This window comes from Thermobia domestica, chromosome 13, assembly GCF_964235325.1.
Source record: "Thermobia domestica chromosome 13, izTheDome1.hap1.1, whole genome shotgun sequence".
In the NCBI taxonomy this organism is placed as follows: domain Eukaryota; kingdom Metazoa; phylum Arthropoda; class Insecta; order Zygentoma; family Lepismatidae; genus Thermobia; species Thermobia domestica.
The window spans coordinates 200,379,000-200,400,011 of NC_137466.1; the positions used below are offsets into that span (position 1 = coordinate 200,379,000).

Consider the following 21,012-nt stretch of genomic DNA (forward strand, 5'->3'; position numbering starts at 1 on the left):
CTTCATCCCTCCAATAGTGCAGATGTAAGCGAAGTGAAGAGATAGGCAGAGATAGGCCTATTGTTCCTTTTAACAGTGAGTGAGGATTATTTTATGCAATAATTGCCATCATTAACAATTTTTAATGTAGATAAAGGAGGCCTACTCCCTCCACAACCAAACAGTTGACTTGCCAAGGTGTCACAGAACACTTCTATGTTACATAATTTTGATGAAATTTCCAACAACTCATAAACATATAGTTCAATAAATAAGCAAACATAATAATAGTTTGACAATTCTCTTGGTAGTAGTCTTTACGAGCCTTTTGACAGTGTAAATATAATGCATATGCTTATTCACCCAATGCTATTACAAGTACACAACCCATTATATTGACTGTTATAGGGTAAAAGAAGAAAGAAAATGACTTACTTTGACATATTATGAAATTTCAAAGAACGTTGATTTTTTTTTTCGTCGTGCAATTTTTCCTAGGAGCACAGACAATCAACAATAAAACAGATATAAATTACTATGGAGCCTTACGTGAAAAATACCCCTTTATCCTCTTCCAATATGGCGGATCGATTCGATATATGCGAGTTCGATACCATCAAAGATCTCGCATCAGGGCATCTCTAGTTCTTTATATTATCTCAGTTGCACTATGACACTCAATCTTCACCCTGAACAGCCATAATGGGAGTTGTGCCGCAGACCATGAGATCTGATTGGCTGAACATCAACCTCAAGGGTGGTGGAATATATGTAGAGTAGACTGGATAGCGTAGTAAACATATTGTTAAGGTAAGCCGAAACTCAGGTTCGATTCTCGGTTTAACCGTGTAGTTTTTTGTACATCATTGACTTCACACCTATGAAGAAATTAGTGTAATATAAAATCGGTTATTTTCTCTGCTTCTCTGTTTACGAGGGCCGTTCAGAAAATAACCTCCGATTGGTTAAAAAAGAAACACCAAAGTGAATAAGAAGGATTTATTATATACATCCGAAAACTACTGCTTTGCTCTATTTTTCAACATAGTTTCCATAAGCATTCAACCACTTATCATATCTCTGCACTAGCTTAGAAATTTTAACAGCTTAAAAATCTCCCGCCTTTGCCTTCAGCCAGCCTGTGACCGCATCTTTCAGCTCCTCCTCATCATCAAAGCGATGAGATCCAAGCCACTTCTTCATATGTATGAAGAGATGATAGTCACAATTTTCATGAACTTTCCATCAATTTTCTGAACGAGTTGATCAGTGACCACTGATGGCCTGCCACTCCTCTCTTCATCATGAATATTTGTTCGTCCACTTTTAAATGAACGAACCCATTCACGAACAACTCCTTCACTCATCACACTTGGTCCCAGGGGCGGATCCAGGACCGACTTCTGGGGGGGGCGGTGGGTCGTCATAATGGTGCTTTTAAGGGCTCCAAACTCTGGGATGGATATTATTTATATGTATAAAACTAGCAGCGTTCACCCCGCTTCGCTGCGGTCACCCCGGAACGCAATAAACTTTGTTACTTAGATAATTTTTACTTTTTCGCTTTCAAGTGATATGATAAAAACCATAGAAGATTGCAGTAAATCTTAACATTATATCGCCTGTCATTTATGTTAACCCGCCCCGCTTCGCTGCGGTCATCCCGGTGCTGGCATATTGTAAAAGTGTCTGTAGAAATTAGCAAATCAATTAAAAAATTTTAAACAGAAGATTCAAGCTATTTTCCGCTGTATATCGCCTGTCATTTATGTTAACCCGCCGAGTGACACGGTCATGCGGGTTGCATATAAATACGTTTATTTTTACCTATGATGAACTAACAAAGGATTTGTACGTTATGGACACTTGAATGGTCAATTATCTCAAGACACTGGTAATTAAAAATTAAAGTGATATGATAAAATCCATCTATGGTCCAAATCCTAATAACCCCCCAAAAATGAAAGAAATTGGTTCAGCCGTATTAGCGTGATGAGGGAACAAAGGATTTGTACGTTCTCTTTTATATATATAGACAAGAAAGGTTCCTTTTCTGCAGGGGGGGGGGGGCGATCGCCTCCCCCTGGATCCGCCCCTGCTTGGTCCATACATGGCACAAAGTTCCCGATGAATAGCTGCTGCCAAATATTGTTTTGCTGAAAAAAAAAAAAACGTATAACAGCTCGCACTTGGCGGGGCTTTCCATTGCAGCATACATTTTGAGACGCTACAAAAGTGGAACTAATGATCAGACAACCATCACTCCATCACGACTGGATGCAGATTGATCTACCGCGCACGTCTGTGCAAAATGGTAGCGCTGCCCCCACTATTTCATGCACAGTAACCAATCGGAGGGTTACTTTCCGAACGCGCCTCGTATATATATATAATCGATAATGCTGTATTTGAGAGCTAAATTTTAAGGTTATAATAATCCTTAAAATTTCAGTAACTGTAGCTTTCAACTTATATCAAATCATATTTACCATGTGTGTGTATATACATGTTAGAATTTCATCTCACTGTTTCATGTGTTTTCCAGCTTGCACACGCCATATCAGTATTCGCAATGCATGCGAGAGGTCCTCTGTTTGATAGATACGTAACTCAGTTAGAAAGGGATTGCGAGAGATATTGGAAAAACGGACGACAAATGTGTGAAGTGTTAAGCTTAACAGGAAATCCGTGTACAAACCCTTTGCACCGAGCTCCGGACGAAGAGGAAATACCCAAGGAAACAGGAAACAGGTAGTTACTGCGCAACGAAGACATTTGTGTTTCACATAAAAATCCTAACCTCTAACAAGCTTTCACAACAAGAATTGTAGTATTTCCTTTTAGAGTGTTGAACATTCTCAAATGATGGGCACGATGAGATAGTTAAATGGAATAAAGCAAATTCAATCAGGTGTAGTCCCCACGAGAATTGTGTGATTTTCAGCTAATTGTACAGTTAGCGACAAAATTTCTTTCCGTTTGGCAAAATTTAAGTTGGGAATAACGGTGTTATAGCTGAAACGTGTACCAGTGGTATGGCTGGAATGTACAGAAAATTCCATTCTTTTTAATTTACTGAAAACTGTACTCAAATTGTCCTATTCTGAAGTTATTTACGAAAGTAATTTCATCAAAACGAAAGAACTTTTGTCACTGACTGTACTTGTTACCTGCCATACGTTTCTGTCTACTCACCTTGCTAATTGTTTGAGAATATTCTGCAACATTAAAACTAATATTGGTAGATTTTGTTCTGAAAGCTTATGACAGTAGGTAATTGAATTGAGTTCTTTGTTTAGTGCTGCAATATTTTTTTTTTCTTCTTTCTTCGTAGAAAACAATGAAAAGGTCACTTGTTATCGGTATCTACTTAAAATGTTTAAAATAATAATTAAATCTTTTTCTTTAGTATAAAATATTTTTAACGAGAAAAAACTTCTTTTTTTATGTTCATGAAATTCCTAATCAATGACATCAGGATTGATTGCCGAAATGATTCCAGAAATTTAATCATTCGATTAGGATTTGCGGGTACGTAACAAAGGTAGTTGTTGTAATGATATTTGAACTAACGGGTGTCCCATCCTAAGGGAACTCCGAAAAAAAGTCATTACGTAAATATTTGCCCAGGTTTGGATGGAATTTTGAGAAAGTAATGTATTCAATGAGAAAAGTGAAATGTAACGTCATGATAGTTGAAGCAAAGTGGCAAGAGAGAAGTTCCGCGAGTCGTTGGCTTTTTGTTTTTAAAGTGAAGTGCAATAAATGACGTGAGGTGGGCTCAATGAAGTTTACATCGAACTGATTCGAGAGTTTATGAATCAGTCTGATGATTAGGAACTGATACTTGGTAAGTACCGACAAGATGGAGCAACATGCCACACTTCTCAATTAGGATAAGACTTCTTGACTTTCGTCATCTATGGCCATGTTAGCCCGTCTCTCGGCTATCACACCATCCGGGAAAAGGGAAGGAAGGAAGCGGCCTGGGACCTGTATGTTAGGTGCCATCACGGCATTTGCCTGTCGTGAATGAGGAAAACCCAGGAAAAACTCACTCAGGATGGCTGGTCTGAAAAAGCTTTTACACTTTTTCGACCGAGTGTCCCCACCGGAAATCGAACCTGGGACCGCTACCACCAAAGACGAGAGCGTTAGCGCCTACGCTAGACGGGGCCACGCCACTTTTTTTTGAGTGAGCATGGCTAAGGTAGAATTATTTCAAAAGGATTATGCCCTCCAAGGTCACCAGACTCAAATCCAATAGACTCTTTCCTCTGGTGTAACCTGAGAGGAATGGTCTATAGAGACAAATCACGCCCATTGATGAGTTACAGAAGGAACTTCGGCCGTGAAATCCAAGCAATGACACCCGAAGTCCTGACATACATTCACAAACTTGCAACACTGTGTTCAGACGTATTTAGAAGCTATTTCCAGCAGTTCTTGTGATTTCATTTTATTTCTCACACTTACAGATATGCCATGTACAAATTTTGTGTTATTTCCTCTCCACTTGCCTTTTTTTACACAACATTTTCTGGTTTTACCTTAGAGTGGGACACTCTCTAGTTCTGCATTTTGCGGATGAGGTTGGAGGTTGTTCCCAGTTAGGAGTGCTTGACGAGAGGATCTTGGGATAGTTGTTGAAGGCGCTGGTTGCTGAAGTGATTCTCTGAATCGTTTGATATGTAGCGGGTGGGAAGACATTGCATAACATTGATAGTTTGGATATGTAAGTCAAATATTCCTTCTCAAATCTCAGGGAAGTTGACGATTTAGTTAAGAAAGTATCAGATGAATGTAATGAGATTTGTTGAGAGGGTCTAGAAATAGAGTCAATACTAGTTGGCCATGTGCTTATATGAGGAAAGTGTCATCTATGTATGGAAAATCCAGAGGAAATATTGAAGTGATGATCTTAAGATTTATTGTTCCAGGTATCCCATTAATAAGTTCGTGCATAAGAGACTATTTGAGGTCCATGGAAATAAGCTTGATTTGCAACTAGGGGTTAGTTTCGATTAAAATTGGTTCATGATTGGAACAAACTGAACCAACTAGGTTTGAAATTGTATACTGGGCTGGCTTTTGAATGTCAGGTTACTTATTTGGAAATTAGCTTGAGTATAATATTAGTGTATAATAAAATAACTTCTGCAGAGGCTGGGGTGGTATTTTGAAGTAGGGTTCGATGATGAAGGGAATAATTGAGAAGAAGTCACGTCTTTGAAGTATGATGGATGAGTCTGGAGGTGTATTCGGTGAGGCTACCAATACTTGAGACAGTGAATCATCTTGAATTACCGTCATTGAGATTTTACCTAGAAACTAGGATTGCTTGAAGTATTGTTCTTAAATCCTTGGAACGCCAAGTTGCGCGCATTAAACTAAGTAATACGTGGTAAGCAGTGGCTTCCAACGCTTGTTGCTGCATGATGTTGGTTTCAGTTCCAAGTTCTCATAGGCAATGAAAACCGGAGCCACCCGCCTTAACCATTGGGCTACATGGGAACAGTATTATTATGGTTAAGCCTATGGAATACATACTGCCTACAGGCAAGTCTCCTCTTAATGGAAGCAGGCAGCAACTCTTCCACCCCTTACACTTTTATTTACATGTTTATTTATTTATTTATTTATTTATTTTACAATAGAAGCATATTTTTGTAAATTTAAGCTATCATTTTAATCACAATCTTGACACAAGATCTGACTACTTCTTGGAATTTTCTCAGCATATAATCATAACTGACTGAATTATCAAGTATTTTAATCTGCCGTAAATTTTTCCTTTATGGAAATAGGTAGCTATGAAATGCATTCCAATTAAAATTATTGTTTGTGCCTTAAATCTCTAACGTTAGAACTCAATTAGTGCAATCTAACGGAGCTCTGTACTCTCCGAGATTTTCTTTTAAAAAACTGTACAAGATTAGAATTGCTTTATTTCTTATTTCAATGCTGTTTGAAGGTTATCCTTTGCAGGGAGAGATCGATGCCAGTGCTTCCCCATTCTAGTGGAGTACGGTACGTGTCAGCGTGTAATTGTGGAAGGAAGCAGGGTCCTCGAGAAGATCCTTTCAGTGCCAAAGCAGCGAATCATGATTTTTACCAGGCGTTGTCGGAGGACTGTTGTAACAATCTGGAACATATAACGTTTCCAGTGTTCCAGCCAAGCACAAAAGATTATAGGTAAGTACGATTTTTAACATATTTTATTAGAATCAGTGAATTTTTCTGGTAGTATATAGCGAATGTCGACACTTTTCTGACATTTATTTATTATGTACAAAGTATTTTAAAATCGTTATTTGTAGTTCCGTATACAGTAAGAAATTTGTATATTCATTGGTAATATTCTCAGGAAATATATCTAAAATATACTGTTATAAAAAGTAATCATTAAAACATCTGTATTCTTCTTTGTGAGGATTTATCATTAATACATCAACATCTATCTTAGGACTGATTATAGTTATATATTACCGCTCAAATATCAATGATCATGTCAACAGTTGACGGAGTATTATCAAATCCTAGTCAAAATTCCAAAATATGGATACCAAAATAATTCTGGTCATGCCAAGTAAAGAGTGACGCAAAAACCAGTTTACTTACACAAAATTCAAGTTTAATTGAAGAACCCAAGTAATATTTTCTGCACACTCGGATAGTTTTATTTCTAGTTGGTTTTCTGCTTGACTTGTTGAGTTGCGGAACAGTTGTTTTTGCAAATTCTTTGGCGTCCAACTGTGTGTTTTCTTCTGTACAAATACTCCTTGGCCGTCCATATCTTCTAGTGCATCTGCTTCAAATTTTTTGTTCAGTTCAGCAGTTGTTATCGTGTTGGTGAAGGCACACCAGAAAACTTGGAATGGAAACCCTTCTGCACTCCGGTTGTATCTTTTACAAGTTTCCACCACAATTAAAGCATTTCTTACACACAGTTATATTCTGTACTTACGATCCATTGCAGTTTTCAACACACCGTAGAACGTTACACTTCTTAAACACAGCAAACTCACCAGAGACAAAAGAATAACGAGTGAATTGTTACCAAAGTCACGTGACAATGTGACCAACTGTAACACTCAAAGATATCATTCAGCACAAAGCGTTATTTATCATGTTATTTGTGTGAGTAAATTATTTTTTGTGTTGTCCTATATACAAGAGAATAAAACCGAAACATATCACAATCAAGATTTTACACAAATCAAGAGACATCAAAGGAAATGAAAAGTAAAATCTCTTATTACAGTATCAAACAAGAAATTTAAAATAAAACTAGGAAACTTAGAAGGAAAAACTTTATTAGATAATTAATATTTATGCAACAAACTAAATAACACAGTTGACAGCACTGAAAGCTGTCCTCAGTTATATTGTATTCCATATATTAGTTCACGGATTTTGTGTAACCTAGCCTTCATTTCTGAGCGGATAATGCCCATTTTCTGGATATCTCTTGTTTCAGTATCGCAGCTTTTTTTCTTTTTAAATCGTAACTTTAGCCTTTTTTTCCTTTGTGAGTGACAGTGTTAACTACAGTACAGTGGAGAAATAGAATGTAATTTTTGAAAATGCAGATGATTTTCAGGTCATTTTGTCAAAACAACTTGGTAAAATGTCCTTTTTAGATACAATGTTCTTGTTAATACAGTGTAATTACTATTTTGTTATCCTATTTTGCAAATATGTGTCATGAACAACATCTCTTAAGTTTGATACGTGTATTTATTGTATTAATGAGGCTCCAAATATGACTGTGAAAGTGTTTCACTTTCGAAACAATAAAATGAAACATAGCGAAGAAGCTCATATCTAAGGGTATCATCTCCCCCTTCATTCCCCTGGAAAGACGGAAAGAAACCTTTGGAAGACCTGTCACAATGCCCATCTGCTATATTCTAATCCATCCCCTTTCGATTGCAAAACAAGGACAACTGCTTAACTGCACCGCCTTGAGAGATATTATATGTTAATTCTGGCGAAGGAAGGATTTCATGCTTTGGCCGCTAGTTGGAATATGATTACACTTCAGGAGAAGAGATACTATGTTCTTCAATTTCTAAAGACAAAGAGGGGGCCACGGTGGCTCAGTGGTAGAGCGCTCACCTCTGGTGCGACGACATCCTCGTTCGATCTGAAGCCAAGTGAGCTTGTGGTGGACAGTATCGTGTCCATGGATTTTCTCGAGGTTCTCCCGTTTCCTCTCGCATTATCACTCTATCAAGTATTTCATAACCATTGACTGTCATTATTCATCCATTTCCTGTAACCGAAAAGGCATGATCGTGGACGCAAAACAAAAAAATTCATTTCACTGTATTCATTCTGAAGATCTTGAAACTAGCATGTACTAAGTTGCTAATAAACAGTGACTCATTGGTATACTTTCTTTTTCTTTTTTCTTTTTTTTTCATCATAAACGTTTCTGTGTTATTGCTTCTCAACCAAAATTACTAGTTTAGAAAAACGCCACTGGGCTTATCGTGCTATCTCTTGGCAAACAACTGTACGTAAGTTGAGTCTTTCAAACTCCCCGCATAGCAGGTAATATGCGTGTCAATGGATTAAAGGACTATACACAATTCATTCTCTGAATAAATCCAAAAAACAGCTGAATAACCAATTATTAAAATACTTTTCTCTGTCTACGTATAGGGGAGGGCACGCTGGATCACTGTCACCTCTCATGGAAGGAATTTTGGGTCGATCTCCAGCCACGTGAATTTGTGGTATCTGTGGTTTTTCTCGTTCCTCCGACATCCTTATTCCACCAATTATTGTTTCATATTTATTCAGTGTGTCATTAATCATTCGTTTCCTTTAGCCTAAAGGGAGATATCCACATTATTTGACTCAGCATATACCCAAAAGTTCTTCTTATTTATTTATTTTGTTTATTTTTTTAGAGCTGCCCAGTTATTTCCTAAGGTTGGTGGAAGGAAAGACAGCGGACCAAAAGGACTGGAATCCCGTGATCTTACAAGTGGCACGCAAAGTAATACGCAAGGATTAAGCTTAGGTAAGAATTGATTTCATAAAATATCTACGTATGTCTAAATATTAGAATTATTTTCAATTAAACTAGTTAATCATTTATGCCAAAGAAAGGACGAAAATTCTCAGATGTTTGCTAAATCCTATCAATCAATGATTATAATTAGTATTAATTATAAATCTTTTTTCAACAAAAATTATAAGTCTTCAATACAGCATCCATTGAAGTGTTTCGTGGTCAAGCCCCAAAAATTACCATCAGATCGTAAAGAAATTTATGTGGGACCACCGGGAAGATATCCTCTTTCCAAAGTCGATGCACCTGTGTCAAGTTATATGTAAGTATACCCACAACATATGTGTAAACGAGTTGAATTAAGATCCTTCTCTTTTCGAAGTCAGTTAGAAATACAAAGTTATTTGGCATAAGCACACGCGTTGACGGGGATTTCCCGTTTTTCAAGAAAAAATATTGACTGCTTGAGACTAGCTTTACGATGGGAGATGTGACGCCCTTTAGCTTGCTATTTTGATTGTTTGTGCACGTATTCACGCTGTCTGTTTTCCATGAGTTGTTTTTGTGGAAATATTATGTTTGCGAGGAAAAGCCGTCACTGCATGTAGATGTGTTTGTTTTTTGTTAATCGTACTATAATTTTTGTACATATAAGTGTGACCAAAAGGAGTATAAGGAAGAATAAAGACGTGTTTTAGAATTGTTTTTAAAAAGGTCGAAAAATGACTAGGAAGCTTCTAAAGTACGGGCAATCCCTTTCACTGTTTGTTGTTTCGTTCGAAAATCTCCATGCACTTGTTATAATTTCGGCTATTTCAGGTAAAATTAAAAAAAAAAAAAAAAACTTTTTTTATGTCCTTAAGAAATTAATATATCAATATATCTCTAGCAAAAGTAGGTAAATAAAATGCGTTTAAAGTAGAAAGTTATGGCCAGTTATTCGTAGATTAAGGTAATCTTCGTACTGCGTGTGGATTTTATGCAAACAGAGCGTGTGTGTCAGAGTATTAAGTTACACAGGTGTTCCCCCCTCCAAAAAAAAAAAAAAAAAAAGGAAAACAGTGATAGTATAATGTAGTATGAAAGTTTCGAAACTTTGCGGTACGACCCCTGTGCTTTTATGCAACCATAATCACCCCAAAGCATGTATGGTTGCCTAGAAGCATGTTACTATGCCGTAACTAAACAAGCATCCATTGAGGTGTTTAATAGTTCAGCTCGACCACCGGCAAGGTATACTCTTTACAAATTCAATGCACTATGTCAAATTATGCGTAAACATACACAACATATACGAGTAAACGAGTTGAATTGAGACTCTCCTCCTCTTTTTAAAGTCGGTTGAAAATGAAATTTTGTTCCATGATTATCAAATTGAGCGAATTCAGTTTTTGTTTTGTAGTTTCTGAGGTGTCTATATTATGGAAACATCATTTTAAAACTAAAGATTGAAATCAATAAGTTATAATTTTGACATTATTAATCAAACTATTTATGCTTATTTATATCATGCGATTTTTTTAAAAGTTCACTTGCCTAAGGTTGGCAGATGTCCCGATTTTCGTTCTTCAGACTGAAAAAAAAAAAAATCAACCTGCAGAAACTAGTATATCTCACTGAAAACGGAAGGTTTTCGGAAGATTTATGTAACTAAATAATTTTACTAAACAAACAACAAGGAGTTTGAAAATCACATTCATTCTTTCGTCCTATGGGGTTCTTTCGTATTCAGAGGAATAAAAAGATTTTTAAAAAATATTCAAGAGGAGCATATCTTATGGCAATAATTTCTCGAATAAGAAATTTTACACATTAGAAACACTCACTGTCATTGCACATTGCTGTTCACTGTTTTCTTTTCTTGCTTTCCAGAGTAGTGAAAAGATTACTCCAAATAATATTTATTTCTCCTCTATCTAAATTAAATTTGGTCTTTATGTAATATGATTCTTTGATGTTTCGTTCCATTTCTGTTTTTGCTTTTTCAATTAAACATGACTCCTCGATGTGATGGCTATAATCTCTTAAGATATGTTGCTAGACCAGACAACTGTTACGGGTTCCGAGACTTAGAAATACGAACATGTTCAGTTATTCTAGTGCAAATGTTCCTTTTTGTTTGACCTATATACACTTTATCATATTGACATCTCACTCGATAGACGCCACTGCTTTGTAGAGGGTCAGTAAAAAGCGCCTTGAAATTTGTTAAAGTATTTGTCTATGGATTTTGGAGGAACATCTGAAATTTTAATGTTATGTCTTTTGCAGCATCTTCTTGATATTTGCAGAGAATTGTGGAATTAAAGGAATACCAATCCATTTGTCAATTGCGGCATTTGTTGTTTGTTGATGGTGGGTACACCCACTGTGATATCGCAATACTGTGATATATGTGTCAGATGTTTCATTTCGTTGAAAGACTATAAAGTTACCAATACTGGATTGGTAATGTGACTTAATAACACTGATTAATTTAGTGTCTTTAGCTCTACCATCATCCCTATAGCAGTGTCATTTAGGCATATCGTTAATATTATTAAGTTTTGTTTGTGATTTATCTGAATAATGCTTCGACGAAATGTGTATATTTCTAACACTCCTCTGTATAGCTTGTCTTTCAGGGCAGTCAGGAGAAAGTGACCTCCTTCATGAGGATACAACCCGTCTAAGTCCACATCATCCACGAGACGAAGGAATTCCTGAGGGCCATGAAATTGTTATACAGGTTACTGACGCTGATCCCGAAGAGAGCAAAGGTAACGTATTAGAACACTACTAAAATGTTGTGTAAATTGAAAATAAAATGAAAGTGAATTTTTATGAAATCATTTTTTGAAATGAAAATGTGGGAGCAAAGGGGAAAACCACAAGAAAATCCACGGACTTAATTTTGTCCACCACAAACTCACCAGACTGAGGATTGAACCAGGGACTCCTGTCATTTAAAGTGAGCGCTCTACCACTGAACAACCCTGTTCTTTTGTAAATGACCGACAGTTATTTTATAGAGCTGCAAATAATCAAAACCAAGTACCTACGTAGCAATATTTAACATTGTTTTACATAGGGAAACGAAGTATCGAATGCCTTTTCGAATTGTTTTCAGCAGTTTTCTTCACTGAAAATGTTTAATAACCAGATATAATATCCCTTTTGGACATCTGACCCCGTTGTTACCTCCATTTTTTTCGGAGGTCTCGCGAATAACATTTTTCCATTGCAGTTCTTAAATAGCCACGTTACTCTAATTATATATATATATATATATATATATATATATATATACAGGGTGGTAGGTAACTCCACCGACAAACTTGGGGAGGTGATTCCTTATATGAAATGAAAGAAAAAAGTTGTAATAAACATGGGACGAAAAACGTCTCCTTTCAGAGTTATGAACCGCCGAAGATTCGAAAATTCACGTTTCGAAACGCTCTGCCTTAGAAACTACAGTTCCGATTCCAAGCGGTTTAAGGAGTTACAAAGGAACTAGTATGCGAACTATCTAAATATCCATGTTTTACCATCCTCCGTTATCGGCGAAACGAACTGTAAAAAAGAAATTGAGGTATAGGGATACTCCTTTAAGTACTAATAACGCGTTCGTTTCGCCGATAACGAAGGATGATAAAACATGGATATTTAGATAGATCGCATACTAGTTCTTGTGTAATTCCATAAGCCGCTTGTTATAGGTCCTATAGTTTCTAAGGCAGGGCGTTTCAAAACATGATTTTTCAAATTTTCGGCGGTTCATAACTCTGAAATGATACGTTTTTCGACCTATGTTTATAAGAACTTTTTTCTTTCATTTCATATAAGGAATCACCTCCCAAAGTTTGTCGGTGGAGTTACCTACCACCCTGTATAATGCTTTTGTCACCCATATTTATCTACGTATGTTGTAAATTTTCTGTTATTCTTTTATACTGACTCACATCAATTAATGTTGCATCGACATAATGCACTTTTAATTGATTATAATATGAATAAACCAGATCCATAATAAACGGAATAATTTTCTTACTGAAGATTTTGTTATACTTTATACATTTTAGATAAGAATTTGGTTCGGCAACCTTCGACAACAGAATATCTACCTGGAATGCTCCACAGCTTATCTCCTGCAGGACTTCTGCCACAGTTTCCTTCCTGGTCTCTCGTCTGCCTTGGTCCTTCTAGTCTCTATTCGCACAATTTGGGTCTCCAAGACCAGCCAGGCCTCTTACAAGGATCAGGCTACCTTTTACCTTGGGATGTCACAGTACGATTGGAACAACGGGAAAGGTGGCCCGCTGTGAGTGATAGTCTCTCGAGAAAACCACATCTTCTTCGCGCTCGGAAAGGAAAAGGAGGTACGTTAGTGTTCATTTAATGACATAATAGAATGCATATTGTAATGACTTATAGGTAGAGACTAAATGACGGTCCGAGCTAGTTTTTGCCCTTCCCCAATTTATTATAAAAATTGCTAATTTACAAATGTCTTTGATTGCAAAGAGTAAAATAGTGTCTATCTCGTTATTGACCAGATGAGAGTCGATAGGTGTTTTGCATGGTGCCCTTTCTCTCAAAGCAGTCTCCAAGGCATCTGCAGGTTCTGGTGAGTCTTGAAGGAAAGCCCCCTTAGCCCAAGACAGGTTCGCGAGGCTTGGTTGTAGTAAAGATCCCTAGTCCAATGCGACCTCGGGTTAAGGATAGGTGTACCCCTAGTCCAATGCGACCTCGGGTTAAGGATAGGTGTACCCCTAGTCCAATGCGACCTCAGGGCAGGTGTTGGTTAGTTGATCAGTTGGTCGACTGATGCCAGGTCCCTCGGTGGTTGGGCTTTTATCTGTCCCCTTCGGGTCCTTTCGTGAGGTCCGTCTTCGGCTTCCCTCGGTGTCTTCTGTGTCGGTTTCTCGTCTGCTACACTGTTTACAATCAATAACACGTGTTGTATTGACATGTGCTTCTGCCGTGATGTGGGGATCCTTACAATATTAATAATTTGAGCACTTCAATAAGTATATTTCATTTTATTCAATGATAATGTTTGTTCATATTAGGGGTAAGCAATGTTTGTTCTTATTAGTGATAAGCAAAATCGAAATTCCGGATTTTCACAGGAACCGGTTTCGGTTTCCTTCAAAAACTGATTCGGTTTTTCACCTAAACCGTTTTCTGTTTTCTCCGATTCTGAGTTTTTACTGCTGAAACCAGTGTGATTTTGGCCGAAGCCAGTATCATTTCTTATTCTTGTAGGTCTCATTCCCACAAGACAAAGAAGTAAAAATATTTTGATAGAAAACTGAACCAGTTTTATCACCGAAACCGATTTGATTAAAAACTTAACTCGTTTTGAAAAAATAATTTTTTTTAAAGTTTTTAAAAATTAAATTCGGTTTTACTGAAAAAACGGACTAGTTTTTGTACCCAGCACTACTTCATATTCATGTCCATGATAATACGTAGAGCACTGCATTTATGTTTTATTTTATGCTTTTTTTTTTCATTTTTAATACTAGCAGAATACTCGTGTTTCGCACGGGAAGAATATGTTTCATTGTGGACATAAAGGGGTGAATTTGGATTTGGACGGCATCAGAAGTGTCATTGTTCGTCTCAGCGATCCCGAAAATTATGAATTCGACACTAATATCGGTCATTTTCAATTATTTTTACATGTCACCATTCCCTGTTAGGAGTACTAATGGGAGCTGAATTTGAATTTAAACGGCATCGGAAGTGTCACTGTTCATCTCAGCGATCCTGAAAACTATGGATTCGACCCTAATATAGGTTATTTTCGATCATTTTAAAATATCTCCCCCTCCCCTTCCCTAAGTTGCACCGTCAAAATGAAAAGATAAGAACCATCTCAGGCCCGAACCTTATCTATGTTGAAAATTTGATCGAGATCGGTCGGCTGATTCAAATACAAAGTCATAAACAAAGTGATTTTCATTCATATATACATATATATGTAGATTATTTGTACAGGGCGGGCACAAAGTTGCTTTCCCCGATATGTGAAGAATGTGTGTTTTGGGGAAAGCGACTTTGTCTTCCTTCTTTATGTATATTTTCGTTCTTTATGTATATTAAACATGGCTTCCTAATGCAATAAGTAAAGTAAATGTCACTCCCATTTGGGGCAGAAGCTAGGTTGGACTCCACACTTCCGCGGTAGTAGAATCACGCTCCAGTTGCCTGTACCTCCCAGGTTATCCCAGCTACCCATTTTAGAGATACTGAGAGAACCTCTAAGAGTTATTGGAACGAGACAAATTTTCTGCGGGATCGGACCCAGCAACCCAGTTACTAGGTAGATGCCTTTTACCGACTACGGTACTGCAGCTCTAATGCAACATAAATACATAAATATATGGATATTTAACGCATTAATTATATGAAAGAGAGAATATTGTTACATGTATGGTGCGTCAGGGGTTATTATTTTCGTATTATAACTTTCGCAAACTCTGCTGTTTGCTTTATCATGTAATATTCCGGATTACTTCTTGAACTGGTTCTTAAGTTATTTTTCTTCTTCCTTTCCTTCTTCCAGGGGCGGATCCAGGACCGACTTCTTGGGGGGGGGGCGGTGGGTTGTCATACTGCTACTTTTAAGGGCTCCAAACTTTGGGATGGGTTTTATTTATATATATAAAATAAGAAAGTTTCCTCTTCTGGGGGAGGGGTGATCACGCGATCGTGCCCCCCCCCCCCCCCGGATCCGCCCCTGCCTTCTTCTCGTGCTTATTTTAGCACTAGGTCAAAATTTGGAAGATAGTATGACTTTTACTTTTCTGAGGTATTGGAAAAATGTACACAGAACTTCCATCTTCTTCTTGGAAAACTGAACAGGGAAACAGTTCAAGATGTAATCGGGGGTGAGGCCTACATGATAAACCAAACAGTAGAATTTACGAAATATACAGGGTTAGCATAAATTATTCATTCGTTTTGAATGTACTATATTTTCAAAAGTATTACACATACACACATGAAAGATATATACAGGGTGTTTCAAAACACCGACAACGTTTGGGAGGTGATTCCTGACACCAAGATAAGACAAAAAGTATAGACCAACTTGGGTGCACAAATGCTTCCTTTCGGAGTTATAGGCTGCTGAAAACATGAAAAAATAAACTTCAAAGGTTCATAGCTCCAAAGCTATGGGACCTGCCGCAGTCAGGTCAAGACTTCATTTAGGAACTAGTATGTGCCCTATCCAAAAATCCATGTTTCAGAATCCTGCAGTACTTCCGTAACAATTTTCGTAGAGGCAGCTTGGCTACGGGCGGGCATATAATTTGAAGTACTCACAAACTATCTGTATAAAAATGTTGCTGAAGTATCTCAGGATTCTGAAACACGGATTTTTGGATAGGGCATGTACTAGTTTCTAAGTGAAGTCTTGACCCGACTGCGGCAGGTCCCATAGCTTTAGAGCTATGGACCTTTGAAGTTCATTTTTTCATGTTTTCAGCAGCCTATAACTTCGAAAGGAAGCATTTGTGCACCCAAGTTGGTTTATACTTTTTGTCTTATCTTGGTGTGAGGAATCACCTCTCAAACGTTGTCGGTGTTGTTTTGAAACACCCTGTATATGGAAAGAAGTAGAAACTCACCAAGTTTATACACCCTCAACGAATGCTCAATATGTGTTCCTTTGGTGACACGACACACGTCCAGACGATACTCGAGCTCATTCTATACATTTTGTAGCGTAGTCGTGTGAATTGTCTGCACTGCAGCACTGAAGCCTTCTTTGAGCTCGACTAAGGATTGCGGTAGTGGGGGTACGTAAACAAGGTCCTTAAAGTACCCCGACGGAAAGAAGTCGCAGGGCGTTAAATCAGGAGATCTGGGAGGCCAGGGGAACAAAGCTAGGTTATTCTTATCAATACTCCCAATCCAGCGATGCGGGATGTGCTGATGAGGGGATGCCCTGTCTTTGTGCCCTCCCTCCCCCCTCTCGTGCTTCCACGTGGAATACACAATATACACTTTGTGAGTTTGTGATTCTTTTCATATATATTTCATATGTGTACGTGTAATACTTTCGAAAATATAACCGTTTTAAAACGAATGAATCATTGATGTTAACTCTGTGTAGTAGGAAAATAATAAGTCTTGATGCAGTGCACAAGTAATAATATTCGCTCTTTCATACAACATAATTCTCCAAAGCTTACTTATTTTACTTATCATTAGTGATTTATTTGTACATTACAGCCTTTCTGTTTCAAGTGTATCCCTACTGGCGCTGCTGCTGATATGTGTTTTCCCGTATTTCCCTCAAAAGAGGAGGGATAATATAAGTTGCTGTGTTCGATATTCTTGAATAGTTGGATGCATACAGGGTTGCCACTTTGAAACACTTATTTCAAGTATTGTTATTAAATTTTTGAAGAAAAAAAAAATAGTTGTCTCGTTAAAAGCAATACAAATTACTTCCATTACTTAATCAAATTAAATATTGTTGACAGATTAATCAAATATTTGCAAATGATCTTTTCTAAGAATAAAGTGAGTTTAATGCTATTTTATGTAAGATAAAGCTTTTTTTTTTTTCCTAAGCCTACGATTTAACGTAGGATCTGAACCTTATGTTTCCAACCGAGGATCGGCCTGTGACAACGTTAAGCACTTAGCAACGGGGAAGTTCAGAGAAAAATGAATATTTAGTTAGATAAATTGAACATATAAGTATTTTGAATTTTGAACTCAGTGACATTCCAAATTATTTCATGGGCTTCGCTGTACACTGTCATGTTAGCCATTCTAAGTAGCCTACGATCTTCATTCGCCACGACCGAACGACTGAATGACAAATTGGCAACGCAGGCGAGGTCATTCACTTCTTTCCCCAAAGCAAAGGAGTTTCCGCCATAAGAGGACGGCGGGGGTGCGGCCGAGGTATGTTTCACATTTTTTCCGAAGGCACTCTTGAAATAGAAAGGCTCTAGTTATTGAGCACAAACCTTTGGCTCGTTGTATACCGTGTAAAAAATCGTGCTTAATTAATAACTGTTAATTGTGCACATTTAACTGTTTTAGTTTATCTACCAACCAAGATGTAGTTACACAAGTATTAACGTTCAAATCTAAATGTGATTACAGCCCTTGTCATAGTTTGAAATAAGCAAACTGAAATGGCGTAAATTTGATAATTGTCTGCAGCTAGCAACAGCTGTTGGCGTGGTGCACTGAGACGTTTACTGTTTATAAAATAATAGGTTTATTTCATACACATGTACTTTCAGATTTATCGGAATTTGTGGTGAAGATTTTCGTTGGTGTAGAATATGAATGTCCCAGAGGTCATCGGTTTATGTGCTCAGGGCCTGACAAAGTGCTGAAGACCACAGGCTCTGGGTTAGTAAAAGATAATGGAAAAGAAGTGACAGGAAAGGATATGCCTCTGTATTTTCCCTGTCCTTGCAGGTAAGTGCTTTCTAATACCATTCGTATTTGTGTTTGATGTACCACTCCTGTCTTTTTTTTCTCAGAAGCGTGTACGTTATAAATACGGAAATAATTTTATCCAGTTGAGACTATTGTAATGTATGGTAGAGAAGGAGTATACGAGTTTTCCCTCCCCTCTTTTTTTTAAAAAAAAATGAAAGTTTCTATACTGGTCTATGTTCACTGATAGTCTTTTTTCTATGGGTCGGACCTCTTGCCCATTGCTGTACAGAGGTCTTGTGGTTTGTTGGTTAGGAATCTCCTGCCCAGAGTAGCGCAGAGATTAGTAAGGAACCTCTTGCCCGTAGTAGCGCAGAGGTGGGTTGATGTCTCCTGCCTAGTGCAGCGCGGAGACTGAAAGGCCATAACAGCGCAGAAGTGAGTAGTATCTCGTGCCTAGAGCAGCTCAGAGGTAAGGTTAGTGAGTCTCTCCTGCTGAGAGCAGTTTGGAGAGAAAGGTGGAAAGTAATCAGCTGGAACTATGTCTTCTACCTCTTGACGTGCTCTTTTGTAGCCACTATAGTATGAAAGGTATGACGTCGTTGGCTTCCCGCGAAAAGTTGTAGTGACGTTTATGAGGAGTGGCCAGCTTGGTTACTCGTGGCTCGCTGAGCGTAGTAGACGGTTGGTGGTGATTGGCTATCTCCCTACCACACACCAGTGACGAGCAGGTCCAAGCGCGGGAAGCCTACCACGTTATACCTTCTGGACTATGAGTAAATATAACTTTTTATATAAAAGCTTGAATTCTACTTTCTTTAACTAACTAACTCTATGGCCTATGGAACCCGGAGGTCCAGTGCCGCGTTCACAAAAGCTCTCCACTGACTTCTATCCTTAGCTAACTGCATCCAGTTTCTACTTTGTATTCCAATCTCTGCGAGATCCATCTTAATATTGTCCTCCCATCTGCGCCTAGGTCTTCCTAATGGTCGTTTCCGATTGGTCTTCCAGTCAAAACTTTGAAAGCGTTTCTACTTTCTTCCATTCTAGCTACATGACCCGCCCACGTAAGCCTCCTAGACTTGACGACCCTAACAATGTTTGGTAAACCGTACAAATTATGTAGTTCCTCGTTATGAAGTTTCCGCCATTCCCCATTCCCGTTCCTCTTGGGTCCGAATATTCGTCTCAGGATCTTCTTCTCAAATACTTTCAGTCTATGATCTTCCCTCAGAGTAAGCGACCATGTTTCGCAGCCATACAGAACAGCAGGTATGATTATCGTTTTGTATGTTTTAAGCTTCAAATTCCTCGACAGAATTCGCGACAACAAGAGATTTTGAACCGAATAGTAACACGAATTCCCTGCTTTTAGTCGACATTTAATTCTACTTTCTTTACTTTTATTTATTGTTACAACCTAATGCCCATCTTTATTATTAGACATAAAGTTTAGTACAGATGTATGTACAAGAATACAAGAAAGGCTAGTACCAGGATTTTAGGTGCTTAATTCTCCATCTGATAGTGGTAGTCTTCTGATTTAACTTATGCTAATGGTTTTTCTTAAGTTAAGCATCAGCCATTACTGGCCATATGTTTAACAATTACAAGAAAAAAAAATACTTTTATATCTTCTTTCAGAATAAATAAGTTTCAACGTTTTTTCTTGACACATGATTCTTGTATCATTGTTGGTAATATCTTGTAACGTAAATGTCTATGGAAAGTAATAATAATTTTATTTTCTTAACTCTGAAACCTTTTATCTTGTATTGTAGGAATTCGAAACCTTTGATTGCGCAGCTGATGAGAATCCATGTAGTTACTCCCAAAGCTCCAGTTCATGTAACATTAGATCCTCAAGTACAGCCAGCTCCGGCGCCTTGTCCAATATTTCTGACGGGGACCGGAGAACCTTTGAGATTGTCTCAAAGTGCTTATTGGGTCCTGCGGCTTCCGTATCCTTTATCAATTAAACTTTGTATTCAGTTATTGATTTTTAATATATACAGGGTGGTAGGTAACTCCACCGACAAACTTTGGGAGGTGATTCCTTATATGAAATGAAAGAAAAAAGTTCTAACAAACATGGGACGGAAAAGGTCTCATTTCAGAGTTATGATCCGCTGAAGATTTGAAAATTCACGTTTCGAAACGCTCCGCCTTAGAAACTACAGGACCGATCCCAAGCGGTTTAAGGAATTACAAAGGAACTAGTATGCGAACTATCTAAATATCCATGTTTTACCATCCTCCGTTATTGGCGAAACGAACTGTAAAAAAAAAAAAAAGAAATTGAGGTATAGGGATACTCCTTTAAGTACTAATAACGCGTTCGTTTCGCCGATAACGAAGGATAATAAAACATGGATATTTAGATAGTTCGCATACTAGTTCCTGTGTAATTCCTTAAACTGCTTGTTATAGGTCCTATAGTTTCTAAGACAGGGTTTCGAAACATGATTTTTCGAATTTTTGGCGGTTCATAACTCTGAAATGAGACGTTTTTCGACCTATGTTTATCAGAACTTTTTTCTTTCATTCCATATAAGGAATCACCTCCCAAAGTTTGTCGGTGGAATTACCTACCACCCTGTATA

At 37.7% G+C, this 21,012-nt stretch overlaps 1 protein-coding gene across 4 annotated transcripts in view; it reads left to right on the plus strand.

The window, feature by feature from the left end:
• Window positions 1-21,012, plus strand: part of LOC145668948 (nonsense-mediated mRNA decay factor SMG8) — a 73,595-nt gene that overhangs the window by 48,482 nt on the left and 4,101 nt on the right. For 3 of the 4 annotated variants that reach the window (XM_081737235.1, XM_081737237.1, XM_081737238.1), the window contains exons 12-18: window positions 2,525-2,730; window positions 5,968-6,174; window positions 8,901-9,013; window positions 11,617-11,763; window positions 13,066-13,362; window positions 18,265-18,445; window positions 20,191-20,370. In XM_081737235.1, coding sequence (XP_081593361.1) covers window positions 2,525-2,730; window positions 5,968-6,174; window positions 8,901-9,013; window positions 11,617-11,763; window positions 13,066-13,362; window positions 18,265-18,445; window positions 20,191-20,370 — 1,331 coding nt within the window. The remainder of the gene's footprint in view (window positions 1-2,524; window positions 2,731-5,967; window positions 6,175-8,900; window positions 9,014-11,616; window positions 11,764-13,065; window positions 13,363-18,264; window positions 18,446-20,190; window positions 20,371-21,012) is intronic. The other variant, XM_081737236.1, reaches the window with a different exon arrangement.